Source organism: Helicoverpa zea, chromosome 30 (assembly GCF_022581195.2).
Source record: "Helicoverpa zea isolate HzStark_Cry1AcR chromosome 30, ilHelZeax1.1, whole genome shotgun sequence".
NCBI lineage: Eukaryota > Metazoa > Arthropoda > Insecta > Lepidoptera > Noctuidae > Helicoverpa > Helicoverpa zea.
Genome location: NC_061481.1, coordinates 4,797,063 through 4,814,661, shown reverse-complemented (window position 1 = coordinate 4,814,661; position 17,599 = coordinate 4,797,063). Strand labels below are relative to the sequence as shown.

At 38.2% G+C, this 17,599-nt stretch overlaps 1 protein-coding gene across 4 annotated transcripts in view; it reads left to right on the top strand.

Annotated features, from left to right (window-relative positions):
• Positions 1–17,284, top strand: part of LOC124644542 (zinc finger protein 37-like) — a 33,039-nt gene extending 15,755 nt beyond the window's left edge. For all 4 annotated transcript variants that reach the window (XM_047183983.1, XM_047183981.1, XM_047183982.1 and 1 more), the window contains 13 exons: positions 2,060–2,148; positions 2,719–2,806; positions 3,895–3,972; positions 4,666–4,757; positions 6,199–6,301; positions 7,277–7,366; positions 8,586–8,639; positions 9,167–9,317; positions 10,233–10,421; positions 10,794–10,922; positions 11,527–11,642; positions 12,217–12,422; positions 17,154–17,284. In XM_047183983.1, the coding sequence (XP_047039939.1) occupies positions 2,060–2,148; positions 2,719–2,806; positions 3,895–3,972; positions 4,666–4,757; positions 6,199–6,301; positions 7,277–7,366; positions 8,586–8,639; positions 9,167–9,317; positions 10,233–10,421; positions 10,794–10,922; positions 11,527–11,642; positions 12,217–12,422; positions 17,154–17,231 (1,463 nt within the window). In that variant the 3' untranslated portion in view covers positions 17,232–17,284. The remainder of the gene's footprint in view (positions 1–2,059; positions 2,149–2,718; positions 2,807–3,894; positions 3,973–4,665; positions 4,758–6,198; positions 6,302–7,276; positions 7,367–8,585; positions 8,640–9,166; positions 9,318–10,232; positions 10,422–10,793; positions 10,923–11,526; positions 11,643–12,216; positions 12,423–17,153) is intronic.
• The last annotated feature ends 315 nt before the right edge of the window (positions 17,285–17,599 follow it).

The window sequence follows — 17,599 nt, the reverse complement described above, 5'->3', positions numbered from 1 at the left end:
ATGTGTGGGTAGATCGTCTTATGCCGTTCAAGTACCGTCAATTAGCCGTTTTCCCGCGGTTTCACCTGCGTCCCGAGATAACTGTTTCCCATGGCCAGATGGTGACAAAAATTATTCTATGTCCTTCTCTCGGGTCTAAGCTACCTCTAATTTCAGCTTAATCCGGCCAGAAGTTCACGCGTGATAGCGTTACAAAGGATTACAAGGATTCAGTTGTTTTATATATTGACTGCAATTAATTTAATGAAATCAGTGATTTTTAGATTTTTAATAAACCACTGAAAAAAGGAGGGGTGTTATAAGTTTTTCTTACTGTGTAGGAGAGGTAAGGTAGACAAAACGAACTTAAAACCAACTTATACGGTTATACCATTTTCTAAGGAGTTTTCAACCCACAGAAATAGCAATAGTCCAGAAATTATTTTAGAATTTGTCAACCGTATCGTGGCAATCGCCGACAAATTATGAAATAAAAATCACAAGAGAGATTTTTAAATTACTTATTTACCGACAATACTTGAAAATTGGCATAAGAGAATTTGTATATTTAATAATAATATTTTTTTACATCAAATTAAATTGTAAGCATGTTTTTGAAATATAGGCAGGTTAATAGTTTTTGTCGTTATCATTGAAAATATGTCTGTGTTTTAGAGTATTATAAAAAATTGCATGGTAAATATTTTTGTAGAACGTCAGAATACGTATCTTAAACTGTGTTCCTCTGAAAATGCGAAAGTTTTTTTTTTCATATTTTTTTCAGTAAATATGTATAAAACCCTTAAGAAACATGGCGTTATTAAATTAAAAATAGTGAAAAAACTGTTTCCCATACCCGGACAAGAAGAAGTTTATGTTCTTTCTCAGTCTCTAGTCTATTCTGTATACATACTGAAAATGTTAATTAGATAAGTGGTAGCGAGGCTGTACTAATTTTGTATCTATAACAATATGAAGGATTAACAATTTAACAATATTTTATTTTGCATGCTTTTTTCATACTATGTATATATTTTTTACATACTATATATTTCATATTTGCATGTATCATTTAGTTTTTAAGTCTAAAAGCTTTGCATGTTGCATGAAAATTCATTACTTCTACTTTTTACTTTTTATTTCGTTATGGATCCTCTATGTGTAAATGGTTTATCTCACGAAAGCGTGTGAGCCATACTTGTGTGTGTAAATGTGATGATGATGATGTCCTCCTAGCCGATTATCGGCTACGGCGGCTGTTCTCATGTAAGGAGATTAGCCAACTACGCAGGACATATTATAGTGCACGAGCATTTGCGCAGACACAGGTGCACTCCCTATTCCTTCACTCTCATAGCCCGATGGGACGGCAATCCGACACGACCGGAGAGAGATCAGGCGCAGGACCGACATTTACGTGCTTGGAGAGCACGGGTGTATCAATCACCAACGTCCAGGCACCAATGTACATGCACATTGTGTTTGTATGCGTAAGCTCGGGAACGCTCAGTAGTGGCCGAGTCGCCGAGTCATACAAATACAATCATCTCCCGAGCCTTTTTCCCAACTATGTTGGGGTCGGCTTCCAGTCTAACCGGATGCACCTGAGTACCAACGCTTTACAAGGAGCGACTGCCCTATCTGACCTCCTCAACCCAGTTACCCGGGCAACCCGCTATCCCTTGGTTAGTCATACAAAGACAATTTGCATGGTAAACATCGTTGGTCTGGTGAAAAACTTTCACAAAAGCTGCCCGTAGTCTGGAAGTTGGTGATTGGTACACCCGTGCATTTTAAAGCCCGTAAATATCGGTTCTGCTTGTGATTTATCTCCGGTGGTGTCGGATTGTCGTCCCATCGCGCTATGAGAGTGAAGGAATAGTGAGTGCACCTGTGTCCAAGCAAATGTGCGTGCATTGTAATATGTCCTGCGCAGCTGACTGATCTCTTTAATATGAAAACAACCGCCAAAATCAGCCTTGAAATTGAATTATTATCTGCATCTGCACAAGTATGGCTTACCCGCTTTCGTACAATAAAACTTGTTGATTATATTTTTTAGTGTACAATTTTATTATAGATTCGGCCGCGTCGTCATCAGCCGGTGAAACTACGCCGAGGACTAAAAGAAAGTATACTAAACGAACGCCCAGCGCTAAGAAGGATGCTGTAAGTAGATTTTATTCTTAGAAAAAATATATTACTAATTCACCCGAAAAACCAAATCATCCGAGAAAGTCGCCCCAACTCGTCCTTAAAAAGTCGGACTAACTCGTCCAAAAATTTCGGATCAACTCGGCCATCTATGAAGAAAGAGGTCGTATATTAAAAGTTAAAATTAAAAGTCTACTAACATTTTTTTAGTGTTCGTATCATCTACCTTGTCCTAACCATGTTGGGGTCGGCTTCCAGTCTAACCAGATGCAGCTGAGTACCAGTGTGCCACATGGAGCGACTGCCTATCTGACCTCTTCAAAGTACTCTTTGGTATAAGACTGGATGTCAGGCTTTCTGTCTCTTGACTACCCGTAACGACTCCCAAAAGATGTTCAAATGACAGCCGGGACCTACATTTCACTAACTGCGGTTTTCAAAAACCGATCCGTCCGTTGTTTTTCGATCAGATATTGAATTCAATCTCCGATAGCAAAACAGCGGATCTGCAGTTTTCACTTGATTGCCGATCCATCTACTATTCTATATCTATTCTGATGGTTATGTATGTTTGTATATCCGTAGACGCCTTCTACGGAGCGCGTGAAGGGTAAGCGCGGCAGACCGCGCAAGGTGGACCAACTCGCCGCAGCTAAACAACAGCAACAACCTAGTGAGTACTATACTAGCTATTTACTGTGGTTTCACCTGATAAATTATGACATGTTTAAAATATTCTTAGCTCAACCCTCTTAATTTCTGTCCACGTTTATCGAGTTTCTTACTTTATGACGACTAGCTTCTGCCAAGGGTTTTATCTGCATCCTATGAGAAAAAATTGCTGCAGCGGGATAAAAAAAAATTTGATTGCATTCTTCGTTAAATGGGCTATCTAATACTGTAAAAATTTGACAAATCGGCCCAATAGGTCCAGATTAACGCTTTTAAGCAAAGATATGTTTTTTACTGTAATTATGTTGTAAGTGTAGATTAAATTCAGAATTATACAATAATTTTAATCAATCGAATTTTCGCTAAGCATTTCCGATTTACTATTAAAGCTTGGTACAACAATACCCTATATTGGGTGTGTCGTTCACAATCACATTAAATGAAATGCGTTAATATACTGGTTAATATATGTCGATTAATACAAACAAAAAAGGAAAATACGTAAAAATTAAAAAATGAATTTTTCAAACAAAGTAAATAGAATAAAAATGTGTGAAAATTAGAACACCATATAAAAGTCAGTCACTACAAACAACTGAAATTCTCCCTTGAAAACTGACAGCTGTCAACTGGTCAAAACATTCGATACTCCTGACTTTATCTCTGCCTTACACATGATGTTGTAAATTATAAAAACAAAAAATGACTCCTGTGGTTATACCACTGAATGGATTAGGTTATTTTTTTACAATTCGTCATAGAATATCATAAAGTATATGCGATAGGATTTAATGTGATTGTGAACGACACACCCGATATAACGAGTTACGGCCAGTTTCTTCATCAAAAGTTAAAGTTAAAGTAATGTCTAAAGTAAAAGTAACGGTCAAATTCGTTTTTTCAAGGCTAAAGTGACAACAAAACTAATAGAAAAATTGAATTTGACCGTTACTTTTACTTTAGACATTACTTTGACTTTTACTTTGGCTTTAACTTTTGATGAAGAAACTGGCTGTTAGAGAACATTCTTTTAGTTCCACTCGACGACGCGCTATTTTAAGGTTTTTCTAAATATTATTATTTTCGCAGAGATTCGCGTAAGAAGTAACCTGATGCCGGTGAATTCAGAGCCCATCACTCTCGACAGTGATGATGAACCGGATCTCGGTGAGTTCATCATCTCATCTGCTTAGCCTTCTCCCAACTATGTTGGGGTCGGCTTCCAGTCTAACCGGATGCTGAGTACCAGTGTGCCATATCATATAGCGCGACTGTCTAACTGATCTCCTAAAGCCGGCTGCGGGATTGTTCGAAAGTTACTGCGGCCCTGGTACATAAAAGGCCTACGACGGAACACGACAGTTTTTAGTCAGTAAGAGTCTGACACTCCCTCACCGCTGTTAACCCACAGCGAGACCCTCATTTGATGATTTATGACGTCGTTAAAGAAAAAAAATCTCTTTAACCCAGTTATCTTTGAAACCCGAAATCCCTTGGTAAGACTGGTTGTCAGACATTCTGGCTTTTGACTACCCGTAACGACTCCCAAAGATGTTCAAATGACATCCGAGACACACCAATTTAACGTGCCTTCCGAAACACGGAAGAACTCGTCATGACAAGATGGTCCCAAGGATTGGCGATTTCACACTTTATAGTCCAGGTTTCCTCGAGATGTTTTCCTTCACCTTTACTCAGTCAGTGTCCAAGATATACTTAGAAAAACATAGTATACAAACTTAGAAAAGTTGCATTGGTACTTGCCTGACCTGGAATCGAACACATTCATACTTGAGAGACTGGTGCTTTTACTACTGGGCTACCGAGACCTTTAATTTAATTTTTATGTGTATTCTTCAGGATCACCAAGCCAGGCATCAGATTCTTTAAGTTTGGACGAAAATCTTCGCGCTCTCAGACATATTCACGAGAAATATGCTAATATTGATAAGGTTTGTATTTTTTGTATCATATACCTACTAGCTGTTTCCCGCGGTTTATCCGGGTATCGGGATAAAGTATAGCGTGATAAAAGGGATAGCCATCAAATAGTGAAATAATTTTTCAAAAAATATTTCTCGCAACGGTTTCAGCCGCATTAAAAGATTTAAAAAGTAAATAATTCGAGTTTTAATAAAATTTTAACTAGGATTTGGAAGTATGGTTCATGTTCAGTTTAAGTTAAATCCCACCCAAAACAAAAATGTGAAAGACTGCCAAGTTCGATAATATGGGAATGCTTCGCCTATAAAAGAAGTGAGATCTGAATAAGTACCAAGTTCCATACACATACCTCAGTTAAAAATAGTTACTTTTTAATGATTTTACTTGGAAAGTTTTCATACACCTTGTTATAAACCTACTAAACGCAATGAATCAAGTATTTAATTTTCTATTAAAACTTGCCAAGTAACATCATTAAAAAGTAACTATTTTTAACTGAGGTATGTGTATGGAACTTGGTACTTATTCAGATCTCACTTCTTTTATAGGCGAAGCATTCCCATATTATCGAACTTGGCAGTCTTTCACATTTTTGTTTTGGGTGGGATTTCATTTATTTTTGTAAGGTTGTTTATTTTATTTTTTTCTTATGATGAAGTTAGTTAAAGGAATGTCTCATTTATACTATCTTTTAGATTTTTTAATATGCACTATGTTTCTTACAAAGAAATGAACTAGATTAACTAAATGGACTAGATTTACCAACTGACTGACATGACATGTTATCATATATTATGTTCGTGGATCAAAGTTACATATTCGTTATTTTCGAAAGTGATTCACACTTGGCAGTTTTCAGATTTTTATTTTAGTTCTAACTACACTATTTTACTTCTAACTAAACTAAATACAAACCATTCGAAGATATATTATATAAATATAGATAAATTTAGTTCGTTTTAGTTCCTTAAGGGTATAAATTTACACCGGGTATAAAACACCTTCATTATTTTGAAACCGACTCACACTTGGCCATTTTCAGATTTTTCCCTTTACCTTGACATAAAGACCTACCTCCATGCCAAATTTCAAGTCAATACGACCATTGGAAGTGGTCTAGGTTTTTGATGAGTGAGTCAGTGAATCAGTCAGTCAGTGAGTGTATAGTAAAAATAGCGATTTTCTGACGTCAATATCTCAAGACCTACAATAGGTATATTAATGAAATTTTGTATTTTAGATAAGTGAGGGGGTCTCAATAGATACTAGAAATTTGATATGCGTAAATAAAATAGATTTTGAGTTATAGGGGGGTAGAATTTGGCCCGAAATGGTTCGTGTAATATAACCCACGGCCGGTGTGTCGCTTTTTTTGCTCGAACTTGGCGGACACACTGCCGTGTGTCTAGATAGTTAAAGGTGTTCTAAATAGACTTGTCAATTTCCCAGGATGACCTATATGACAGCCACCTGATGGCTGTGAACTTCAAGAAACCCCTCGACTCCCAGCGAAGAGACGATGACGAGGTGCTCTCCGTCAGGAGTTCAGAAGGTACAGTACCAAAGTCAGGAGTTCCATCATCAGATCAGCTCGACAGTACCATATTATTGTACTGTCATCAGAACTACATACAGCTGACAATGTTCATGACGCTACGATCCTTGGAAGATGGTTAAATTAGTTACTTTAGACTACATTACTTACATAGTTATAGACGCGTGTTAAAATAGTAGTCTTTGTATTTTTGACCGTCTTCCAAGAAAAAATAAATCGTGAGTCAACCATGTGTTGCTGGGGAGTTTGTTGCGCCACTTCTTTTTCCCAGCAAAAACACATAGGAAGTGGTGATGGGTGGGCGTTTTGGAGGCTGTCTTTTGTAAATTTCTGACGTTCAAAAAGAGCTGTTTTGCAGCCAAGTTTGAATAAATTGATTGAGTTTCTATCGTTTACCGACTTCCAAAAAAAATGTAAACTCCTAGTAAGTGGTGAAAAGGGGGCATTTTTGGATATGCTATCTTTGGTTAACCTGACCTTCAAAAAGTGCTGAATTTTCAGCCCACGGATAAATAATTGACTTTCTATCTTTTAACTAACTTCCAAACAAATGAGGAATCTCAGTATTCAGTGTGTTTGTAAGGTTCCGTACCCAAAAGGTAAAACGGTACCCCATTGTTTTCGCTACTCTGTCCGTCCGTCCGTCCGTCTGTCACCAGGCAGTATCTCATGAACTGTGATAGTTAGAGTTGAAATTTTCACAGATGATGTATTTCTATTGCCGCTATAATAACAAATACTGAAAACTAGAATAAAATAAATATTTTGGGGGGCTCCGATACAACAAACGTGATTTTTTTTCAAATTTTTGCTCGATATCGATAACGGCAACATGTAGATGCGGTTTTATAAATAATGGTACTGAACCCTTCGTGCGCGAGTCCGACTCGCACTTGGCTGGTTTTTTCCTCTTTATAATATATGTACATATATTATTTACTATAGTTATTTAATACATGTGTTTGTCTCCAGGCTGCGCTTCGGGTAAAGAGATGGAGACGCGCGTCGAGAAACTGGAAGACAGCTCCAACTCTGACTCAGATAGCAGTAGTTCTGGATCCGGTGAGATTTATATACATATACTAGCTTTTATGTTGGGTTTACTTGTGTTTTTGAAACAAGTAGAACTTGGTGGTATAATTATTGAAATAAAGTATAAGAAATAAATATAAAATATTTTGGCGGATAGTGTTATATACTCCATTTAAGGTAGGCTTTGAATCAAAACTCGCTTTAAAAAATAAAATGCGGCTACAAATCAGTGTTCAAACAATAATAAAATTTACTTAGTTGAACCATTTAATCATAATATTTTATTGGTTAATATTGTTTATCATCACCTACCGAGCCTTTTCCCAACTATGTTGGCGTTGGCTTCCAGTCTAAACGGATTCAGCCGAGTACCAGTGCTTTACATGGAGGGACTGCCTATCTGACCTCCTCAACCCAGTTAGCCGGGCAACCGCATACCCCTTGGTTAGACTGGTCTATTCGGTTGGTGGTATAATTATAAAAATAATATATCTACCTACATATACATACAGGGTGGCCCATCCATAGGCGTCCAAAAGAAAAATTTAGAAGCTCTATGCTATGGGGTATCCGAACCACCCCCATGTATGTTCAGCGATTTTTTGTACTTTAGAAGCTAGAATTATTTGAATTTTTTTCCGTAATTTTCATTTCAACATTGTTTTTTCTATTTTATCTTTTTTTCCAGATTTTTTTTAATGTAATTATTCATCATGATAGTAGCTAACACCTGAAAAAGCAGTTTGGCTAAACATACTAGAACTTACATAAAATTTTAACAAAAAACAATGTTGAAATGAAAGATACGGAAAAAAAATAAAAATAATTCTAGCTCCTAAAGTACAAAAAATCGCTGAACATACATGGGGGTGATTCGGATACCCCATAGCATAGAGCTTCTAAATTTTTCTTTTGGACGCCTATGGATGGGCCACCCTGTATATGCATTAATACACTTTTTTTTCTTAATTTTTTTTTAATGTAACTTCCCCAGTGTATTTTACAATTATTAAAAAAGGTATATAAGTATGTATTTTTAATTGAGGCTGTTCTGCAACATTTCCAGTTTTTATTAGGACGGCTAATTATTTCCAATTTAGAGTTTTATCATTCATTTTTTTACATAAAAAAATACAAGTATACCCTATTTATTTTTCGTCTGTAAAACTAAGAATAGATTCCGATATCTGCTCATTTTAAAGACTCCCATAGTTTTTAGTGTGTTTATTTATTCTTTTTTTTTCTGCAGAACGTCAAGCGCTACCTTCTCAAGGCGCGTCGGGATCACGAAATAACAGAAGCAGTAAGTTATTATTTTACTAATCTATAATATTATAAAGCTGAAGAGTTTGTTTGTTTGTACGCGGTAACTTCATGAACTAGTGGTCCGATTTGTGTAACCTATTTCTTGAAGAAGGAATTTTTTTATCCATTTGCAGAGTAGTTCTCATTAAACAGGGGTTTTAACGCTTTCGGAAGCTAGTTGTGACATAAAACCTTTCAATATTTATACAAAAACCCCGAATTGTGAATCTCTTCCTTGTTGGGGAAATCGGTAAAAAAGAAGAAACATTTATTGTTTGTATGCGAACCGAATTAATAAACTTTCACTGTTACAAAGCTACACTATTCCCCGAGTATCATAGATTATATTTTATCCCGGTACGGGCAGTAGTTCACGGGTGAAATCGTGGGAGAGTTAAAAAATTAAAAAAGTAATTAGATACAAAATATAGTTTAAAGTCTGATAAAGTACATAGGCTTATTTTTATCCGATTGCGGGAAGTGGTTCTCCCAGCTTGATAAAACCTATATTTTTTGTCCTTCTAGGCAGTTCAAGCTCAGGCTCATCAAGTTCTTCGAGTTCTGACTCTTCAAGTTCGTCTGACACGTCAGACAGCGAGTCAGACTCTGGCGATGACAGACCCAAGACAGAAGTGCCGCCGCCGCCCGTCGCACACACGCCTAACGATGATGAAAGGTGAGGTACATTTGAAGCAACCCCAGCGGGGCCCAGTAGGGCCAAGGCCTGCTGGGGCCGCGGGTTATTCGAAAGAGATACCGCGGCCCTGGCACATGAAAGGCCTACGACGGAACACGACGGTTTTTAGTCAGTAAGAGTCTGACACTGCGGGAGGGGTTATTTGATGATTTTTGACGTCGTTAAAAAAAAAGGTTCATTTGAAGGAATAAAAATGGGTCAGGAAAATCAACTGCCGTGTTTTCTAATTGTAGAAAACGCTATAAAAAAAAATAAATGATTACACGTGTAGATTAAAATTTGAAGTTTTTTTTCCAAAATTATTGTATATACTTTATGAAGTACGATAGACCGCACATCAATGGTAACTGTCATGTACTTTAACTCAATAATAATAAGAACGATCTTCCTATAAAACTGTTACCACTGACCTGAAGTTAACTGTACATAATAAATTAATTCTGCTTGTGCTCTTTCTCCGGTGGTGTCGGATTGTCGTCCCATCGCGCTATGAGAGCGAAGGAATAGTGAGTGCACCTGTGTCCAAGCAAATGTGCGTGCACTATAATATGTCCTGCGCAGTAGGCTGATCTCCTTATATAAGAACAGCCGCCGTGGCAGATAATATCGGTCTGTCTGTCATGATAATATATGATGATTATGATAATATACGTATTCTAACTAAAAAAAGTAGAAACATCGTTTTTTTTTGTACCCTAAAAGGCTCTGAAACAATTGTCACTACTGGCAATTTGGGAAGCTACACTATCCTCAATTGACGTGCTATATTTTTACCCAGGTACGGGAAGTAGTTCCCATTGAACGTACGTAAACGCTGATAGCAGTGATATTATAATTATAAATACACACATTACATATTTGTATATTCTCCTAAACCATACTACTTCCTTCTAGATCATTCGGCGCGTGGTCTTACAGTGGCCCGGCGTCGGACTCCGACTCGGACCCGGAACGTGCCGACGTCACAACCGACGCACCCCCCCTCTCGCACGACGAGATCAGCGAGAGCGAGAACGAGTCCGCCGACAAGAGCTTCCAGTGCCACATATGCAGGAAGTGGTATTCCACTCGAGTTACTCTCAAGTAAGTCAGAGTGAAACGAGCAAAAAATATATTTTAGTTTTTTCAGGCGAATTCTGAAGAAAATACTTCGTGAATCTGGGTAATATCTGTCCTATATTGTGCCAAAGTTATCTGTCTATATCCCTACCAAATTACATTGAAAACGGTCCAGCCGTGTTTCCACCAAAGCGTAACAAACTCAAGTAAGTATCATCTATGACAATGCTCAGTGGTTTCTGTGTACCCAGAAAGTAAGTCTTTCAGTGACGTCCATTTATGCTACAGACTAGAATAGGACATATTTTTTATCCAGGTGCATGAAGTATTTCCCACGTAACGCTATTAAAACCGGTACATTTACCCAGTTCTTCACAATATCCTCTTCTTCCCCAGGATCCATCGCCGCGTGCATCAGAACCGCGGCGGCGGCAACTCGCGATCCCGAGCTCGTTCCTCCGACAGATATGAGTGCGATTGCTGCAGTGAAACCTTCAACCGGCGGGAGAAGCTCTGGGAACACAAGTGAGTATGTGCGGTGATGGTCTACTGAGTAGACCGTGGGTAAATACTGAAGTATAGCATGAATGTATGTTCAAAAAGTTTAAGTTGTCGAGTTGGGGCTATTTTAAGCTCGGTCTAGTAAGTAGACCATGGTCTACTATGTCAAAAACTCGTAAATTATAGCCTTTAGTGTTTATCTCACGAAGATTTGTAGTCTCAAGACATAATTAACTCAGTATAATATGTTGTAGACCAGCAACTTAATTGGTTAACTCGCGTAGATACAGGAACACACGTACGTGCGAAGTAGTCTACTGAGTAGACTATGGTCTCCTGTTGAATAAAGCCAAAACCTTACTTAATTTACTAATGCAAAAATCGCAAGACATTATGGTTCAGTCATTTTGAGCTAATTCTACGGAGTAGACCATAGTCTTCTAAACAAAAATCAGTACTATTACAATTAAGAGGAATCTCTGTACCTTATAGGCTCCGAAACATTTTGTACTGTTGGAAAGCTACACTCTTTCTGAGTAGCATGAGCTATATTTTATCCCTATACGGGCAATAGTTTTTGCTAAAACGTTGGGAGAACAGCTAGACTTTAATATATTTTCTTCCTCAGAGCGGAGGCACACCGCGGCGCCATGACAGTCCGGTGTGAAGTGTGTCGCAAGTGCTTCGAGGACGACGCCGAGCTCGCCGCCCACTCACGCACACACACCGCCGACGAGCGAGCCGGTAACTAGCTCATAGCTTATAGCCCGGTCAAAATAGACATAAAAGTAGTCGTCAAATAACAAAAAATCCCGGAAAACTGAATTTTGGTGGAGAGCTTGGGTTTATCATTTTAAATAAAATACTAAAAGTCCCCATCGATCCCATGTGTGCGTCAAAAGTTATTCAAGGTTAAATGTCTAAATTTTTGGTTTTTTATTTTTTTTCGAAAACGGTAAGTTTTATCAAAAAAGAACATCAGACCAAAGTTGTAGATCTTAAAATTTTCTACGAAATGGCATGAACGAAATGAAATGAAGTTTGAATACGAAATAAAGAACGCGGTGTGTCTCGGACATGCCCCGCAAAAGGTCTAAACTAGCCATGCGGCAAATTTGTGTCCCGCAAATGCCCCGCGTAGCTGCTACGCACCTTGCACGCCGTGTTTGGACACACCTTTTGACACTAACACCGTTCGCGGCGATCGCCGTTTCAGCTGTCATCGTTTACTAGCAGTTATCCGCCTGTGTTGCATGAAACTGCGTCAACCGAACACGGGCGTGGTTTCAGGCATTAATCTTATGTCTTTCCTCCACAGGTCGTTGCCGCCAATGCGGTCTAACGTTCCCGCACTACGACCAGCTGCGGCGGCACCTGGCGTGTGCGCACGGGGCGCCGCCCCCGGGTGCCGCGCGCCTGCCGCACGCCTGCGCGCAGTGCGGCAAGCGCTTCTCGCACGCGCACTCCCTCACGCGCCACATGCACAACCACGCCAAGCAGCTGTACCGCTGCGTCGTGTGCAAGGTGACTACACTACACTACATCGCGGGTGTACTATGCCAAATCGAATGACAAATAATCGAATGCCAATTGATCGACCACTATAAATCGAAATTCTAAATATTCGAACATTCATAATATCGAATGGTTATTAAATCGAACATTCAATACATCGCGCAGTCAATACATCGAGTGTTCAAAATATCGAATTTTCGTTTGATCGAGCGTTAAATGCATCGCATATTCATCCTATCGAAAAATCTATATTTTTTATGAATACAAGAAAAACTCAAAATTTACTACTACTCAAGATTTAATAACCATTCGATATTATGAATGTTCGAGTATTTAGAATTTCGATTTATAGTGGTCGATCAATTGGCATTCGATTATTTGTCATTCCATTTGGCATAGTACACCCCTACATCGCACAATGCGCAGTGCGACCAAAATCCTACATCACTTATATGCACTTATACAGGGTGTGTCGTTCACAATCACATTAAATCCTATCGCATATACTTTATGATATTCTATGGCGAATTGTAAAAAAAAAATAACCTAATCCATTCAGTGGTATAACCACAGGAGTCATTTTTCGTTTTTATAATTTACAACATCATGTGTAAGGCAGAAATAAAGTTAGGAGTATCGAATGTTTTGATCAGAGTGCTTAGTGCGAGTTTTCGTGAATTTTTTTACGGACTCACATGAGAGCGCGTATACTAAGATTTGTATGGAACAAAAACAGCTCCACCTAGTGTCAAAAATTGGAACCTGTTTTTGTTCCATACAAACAGTGTTGCCAACAGTTGTAGAAGCTTACCACCAGAGTCAACTTTTAAAACCACCAGAAAACCACTAACAAAAATTTATCCCACACTTAAAATCACCAAATTCACCACTAAAAAAATATTGTTTATATTTTATTGTAACCTAAAACAATTTAATCATCCAAAGATGTAACTCGGCAACGATAGAAAATTAAAACAGACAAAGCATTACATCTGTTTAGCAATTCATCCGACCCGATCCGAATCCTTCACAAATTATAATCGGCGTAGTAGTTTCACAAATTGTTTAGTTACGCATTTGACCAATGAATGAGTACTATAAATTATTGTTTTTTTATTTACAGGATCTCAAAAAGTATTTAGATTTACATTAATTGAAAATAAAATAAAATAAACTTATATATATATATACAACTTAAAACTAATACAGCCAGCCGTACTCGAACCAAATGGCTTGGCACATGACGATGGCAAGAGACCAGACGGCATGTCGCTATTTCCGTGGAAGGTGGGTAGGACTTTAGTGTGGGACGCGACATGCGTCGACACTCTTGCGCCATCTCACCTTCCCGGAACTGCATGTTGTGCTGGCTCCGCCGCTGCACAAGCAGAGAACCTCAAGCGGCGCAAATATAGTAACCTTATAGGCAATTACATGTTTGAGCCGTTTGGGGTTGAAACTCTGGGGCCGTGGGGTCCGAGGGCGCACCTTCTTGCCAGGGATATTTCCCAGCGCCTGGTTGACACTTCCCGGGACCCAAAGGCTGGCTTTTATTTCGCACAGAGGTTGAGCATTGCCATCCAACGTGGCAATGCTGCCAGTCTTTTGGGTACATTACCCAGTGACAGCGATGAGGAGCAATTTTTTGATGCACTGTATTAGTTTTAAGTTGTATATATATATATGAGTACTTAATATAATTATATAGTAGTCGTTCACCTTTTTGTTTTGTAGATGCTTTTTTGACATTCCGTGAGACTTCAAATCTCCATAGTAACTCCTTAAAGTTGTACCACAAAACTTACATTTCGCTACTTGACCCGCAGTACTTTCAACATTTCGCCACTAAATAGGGGACTTAAACCACCAGTATTAGTGGAAAATCCACTAAGTTGGCAACACTGCATACAAATCTTAGTATACGCGCTCTCATGTGAGTCCGTAAAAAAATTCACGAAAACTCGCACTAAGCACTCAGTTGACAACTGTCAGTTTTCAAGGGAGAATTTCAGTTGTTTGTAATGCACATTTTTATTCTATTTACTTTGTTTTAAAAATGCATTTTTTGTTTTTACGTATTTTTCTGTGTTATAGTTCGGCCATTCAGAGAATGCGTTCCTGACACGTCGCGATTGAACTGACGACGTAACTTTGCAATGGCGTTGCAGTTACGATAAAAATATTTTTGCTGGTTGTTTACCGTTTTAACAATTGAGGAGCATTAAAACAACATTATTATATCAATAATCAATGAATGTAGTTACGTCGTCAGTTCAATCGCGACGTGTCAGGAACGCATTCTCTGAATGGCCGAACTATAATCGACATATATTAACCAGTACATTAACGCATTTCATTTAATATGTGATTGTGAACGACACCCGATATATGAGCATATAAAAATTAAAGTGTGCATGATCAATTGATCAAATGCGCATGTAGATCGTCATTTCTTCAAACAGTTCTTTCGTTAAAAACTTCCTTACTTTCACACACACTACTTTGTCAATACACAAACAATCCACACTCATTAATTTACGGATAGCAATAAACCGAGTGACTGTAAATTACAATTTTAAGTGTCAAAATTAATTAATTTGGGTTATATAATTACTAAGTGAGCGACTGACTGCAAGTGACGAAAAATCAACAGAATAGTATCTTACAAACATTAATTTGAGTTACTTAAAATACAAAATGAGCAGCTTCATAATATTTGAGCAATTTAATATTTGTTTGAGTGGCAACGTTACGTCCTGCATTTTTTTTCAATATTTGGCAAATTTATTTTTTATACTGAGCGGCATTTTATCTTAAATGAAGTGCCTTGACTACAAAATGTGTGAAAAAAAAAATTACATTAGACACAATTCCTAGGAAATCTACCTATACATTTCGAGCGAGGGAAGGGGATTGAGGCGAAGCATGCTGCTTGCATGCATGCAGCATGGAAGCACAATGCAACATGCAGCAAGCATGGCTTCTGTCACGGCTCCGGCGCTGCGAGGCTCCGGCGGTCCCATGCGAGCTTATCGTCGCAGATGGTTTTCACGCTCACCACCGCAGCTTCGGCTTGCTGGCCGCAGGCCGCCTCGCCCCTCCGCGCCTACGCGGTTTTGAATTGCACTCTAGGGGTAGGGCAAACAAGACTACGTGGAGTCGGTTTTGCAGCGATTCGTTTTCAAAATTCTGCCATCTTAAAATAGAATATCAGGAACCAATAATCATTAATAAAGCAGCTTACAAAACTTTGCTCAAAGTGAACTTTTTAGTAATAAGTTATGTATAACCTCACTTAGAAAAATCGATTCTATATTAATATTGAAGTTGCCCTCTCTGTATTTCCAGTCGCTCACTTAGTAATGTAGTCGCTCGGATAAAATTGTAATATATGAAATGGATTTATCACGATCCACTTTTTGTAAGCTCGTTCTGGATTTTATTATTAATCAATATTCGTTGTTAGTTTAGTTAATTTTTCGCTTACTCAAATTCATACCGCTCAAGTTATTAATACAGTATGTCATCATCAGTCGCAAAGCGTTTTTTTATGGGTATAATTTAGGCGGTCACCAAAAATATTTTTAAGACTCTAAGCAGAGGCACCAAATAAAATAAACAACTCCAAAAAAAATAAATTGACTTTATTAAAAGGGCACTAAAGTATATAATATTATGATCCAAAAAAAATAAAATAACATCAGAAAAATCGCAAATCTCGCACTCATATTATTTTTGGTTCCCAAAATGGATTAATGGTCACCAAATTCTATCCAACTAAAAGATTAATATTACCACCAAAAATCAAAGTTAGTGACGAAAACGAATCGCTGCAAAACCGACTCCACGTAGTCTTGTCTGCCCTACCCCTAGGGTGCAATTCAAAACTGCGTAGGCGCGGAGGGGCGAGGCGGCCTGCGAGCTGAGGCGCAGGTAGTTTTAAGGCTCGCCACTGCGGCTGAGGCTGGCCGGCGGAGCCGGCCAGCAAGCCGAAGCTGCGGTGGTGAGCGTGAAAACCATCTGCGACGATAAGCTCGCATGGGACCGCCGGAGCCCTGCAGCGCCGGAGCCGTGACAGAAGCCATGCTTGCTGCATGTTGCGTGCTTACATTTTAAACGCACTGAGTTACACACAAATTCATATAACAATAAATAAGCGACGTACGTTTGGGAACCCTAGTATATTAATTGGTATTTGGGAAATATTCTAGCGATCGTTAGCTTTTTTAGTCTAACAAAAATGACCAAATTAGGAGTCATGGTATTACATAATTGGTAACATCTAAGTAGTGACAATATATAATATTTGGTCTAAAGTGTATTTTAAAGGCGTCCATATATTTTTTTAGTAGTCAATAATATGAAAAAATGGTTTTATCTAATAATATTTTTGGAAACGTTATTTGGTGACCATTTATCCATTTTGGTAACCGTTTAGAATTTTTTTGGTTGTAAAATAGGTACTTTTTTGGGTGGTGTTTAAACACAAGCCTTTTTTTATTCGCTCGTTTTATAATTCCCCTTAATTTACTAATTGAGATCACATGCGCATTTCAACTGCTCAAGTGCGCATGTGATTTTTTTGGGATATTTTCCCAAAAAGTGATTTTTTGGGATATTTTCCCAAAAAGTGATTGTTTTGGGATATTTTCCCAAAAAAAGTTTCTTCGTACTAAAATCAAAGGACTTTTTAGCAATGTATTATAATGTAGTTTTTACTAGTTTTTTTATGTATTTCAGGCATCATTCGCTCGCGCGGACCAGCTGGCGCAGCACCTGAACAGTCACCTCGCTAACTACAAGCGCCTGAAGCCGTGAGCGCTCACTCGCGCAACATATTATTATATTATATTAATATAGAGTTTTATTTACTAAAGCGTTTCATTTTAATGAAAAAATACCCCGGAATATAGCCAAAAAACTTTAAAAAACGACCTTATACCGATACCCGAATCTAACGAATTGATATTCGAATTTCAAAGTCAACGCCACCTATTACAAGTTACAGGAAACTAATAATATAGTAATATGTAACTTTGTTACGAAATCTATTTCTCGATAGATAATGACCGTCTTCCTTTCTTGCGGAGTTAAATAATTCAGTAATTCAGTCACACTTAGCAGATCAGGTTAATACAAAAGATATCTGAGTAACAGTGAAACTTCTAGAAAACATCGAAAAACAA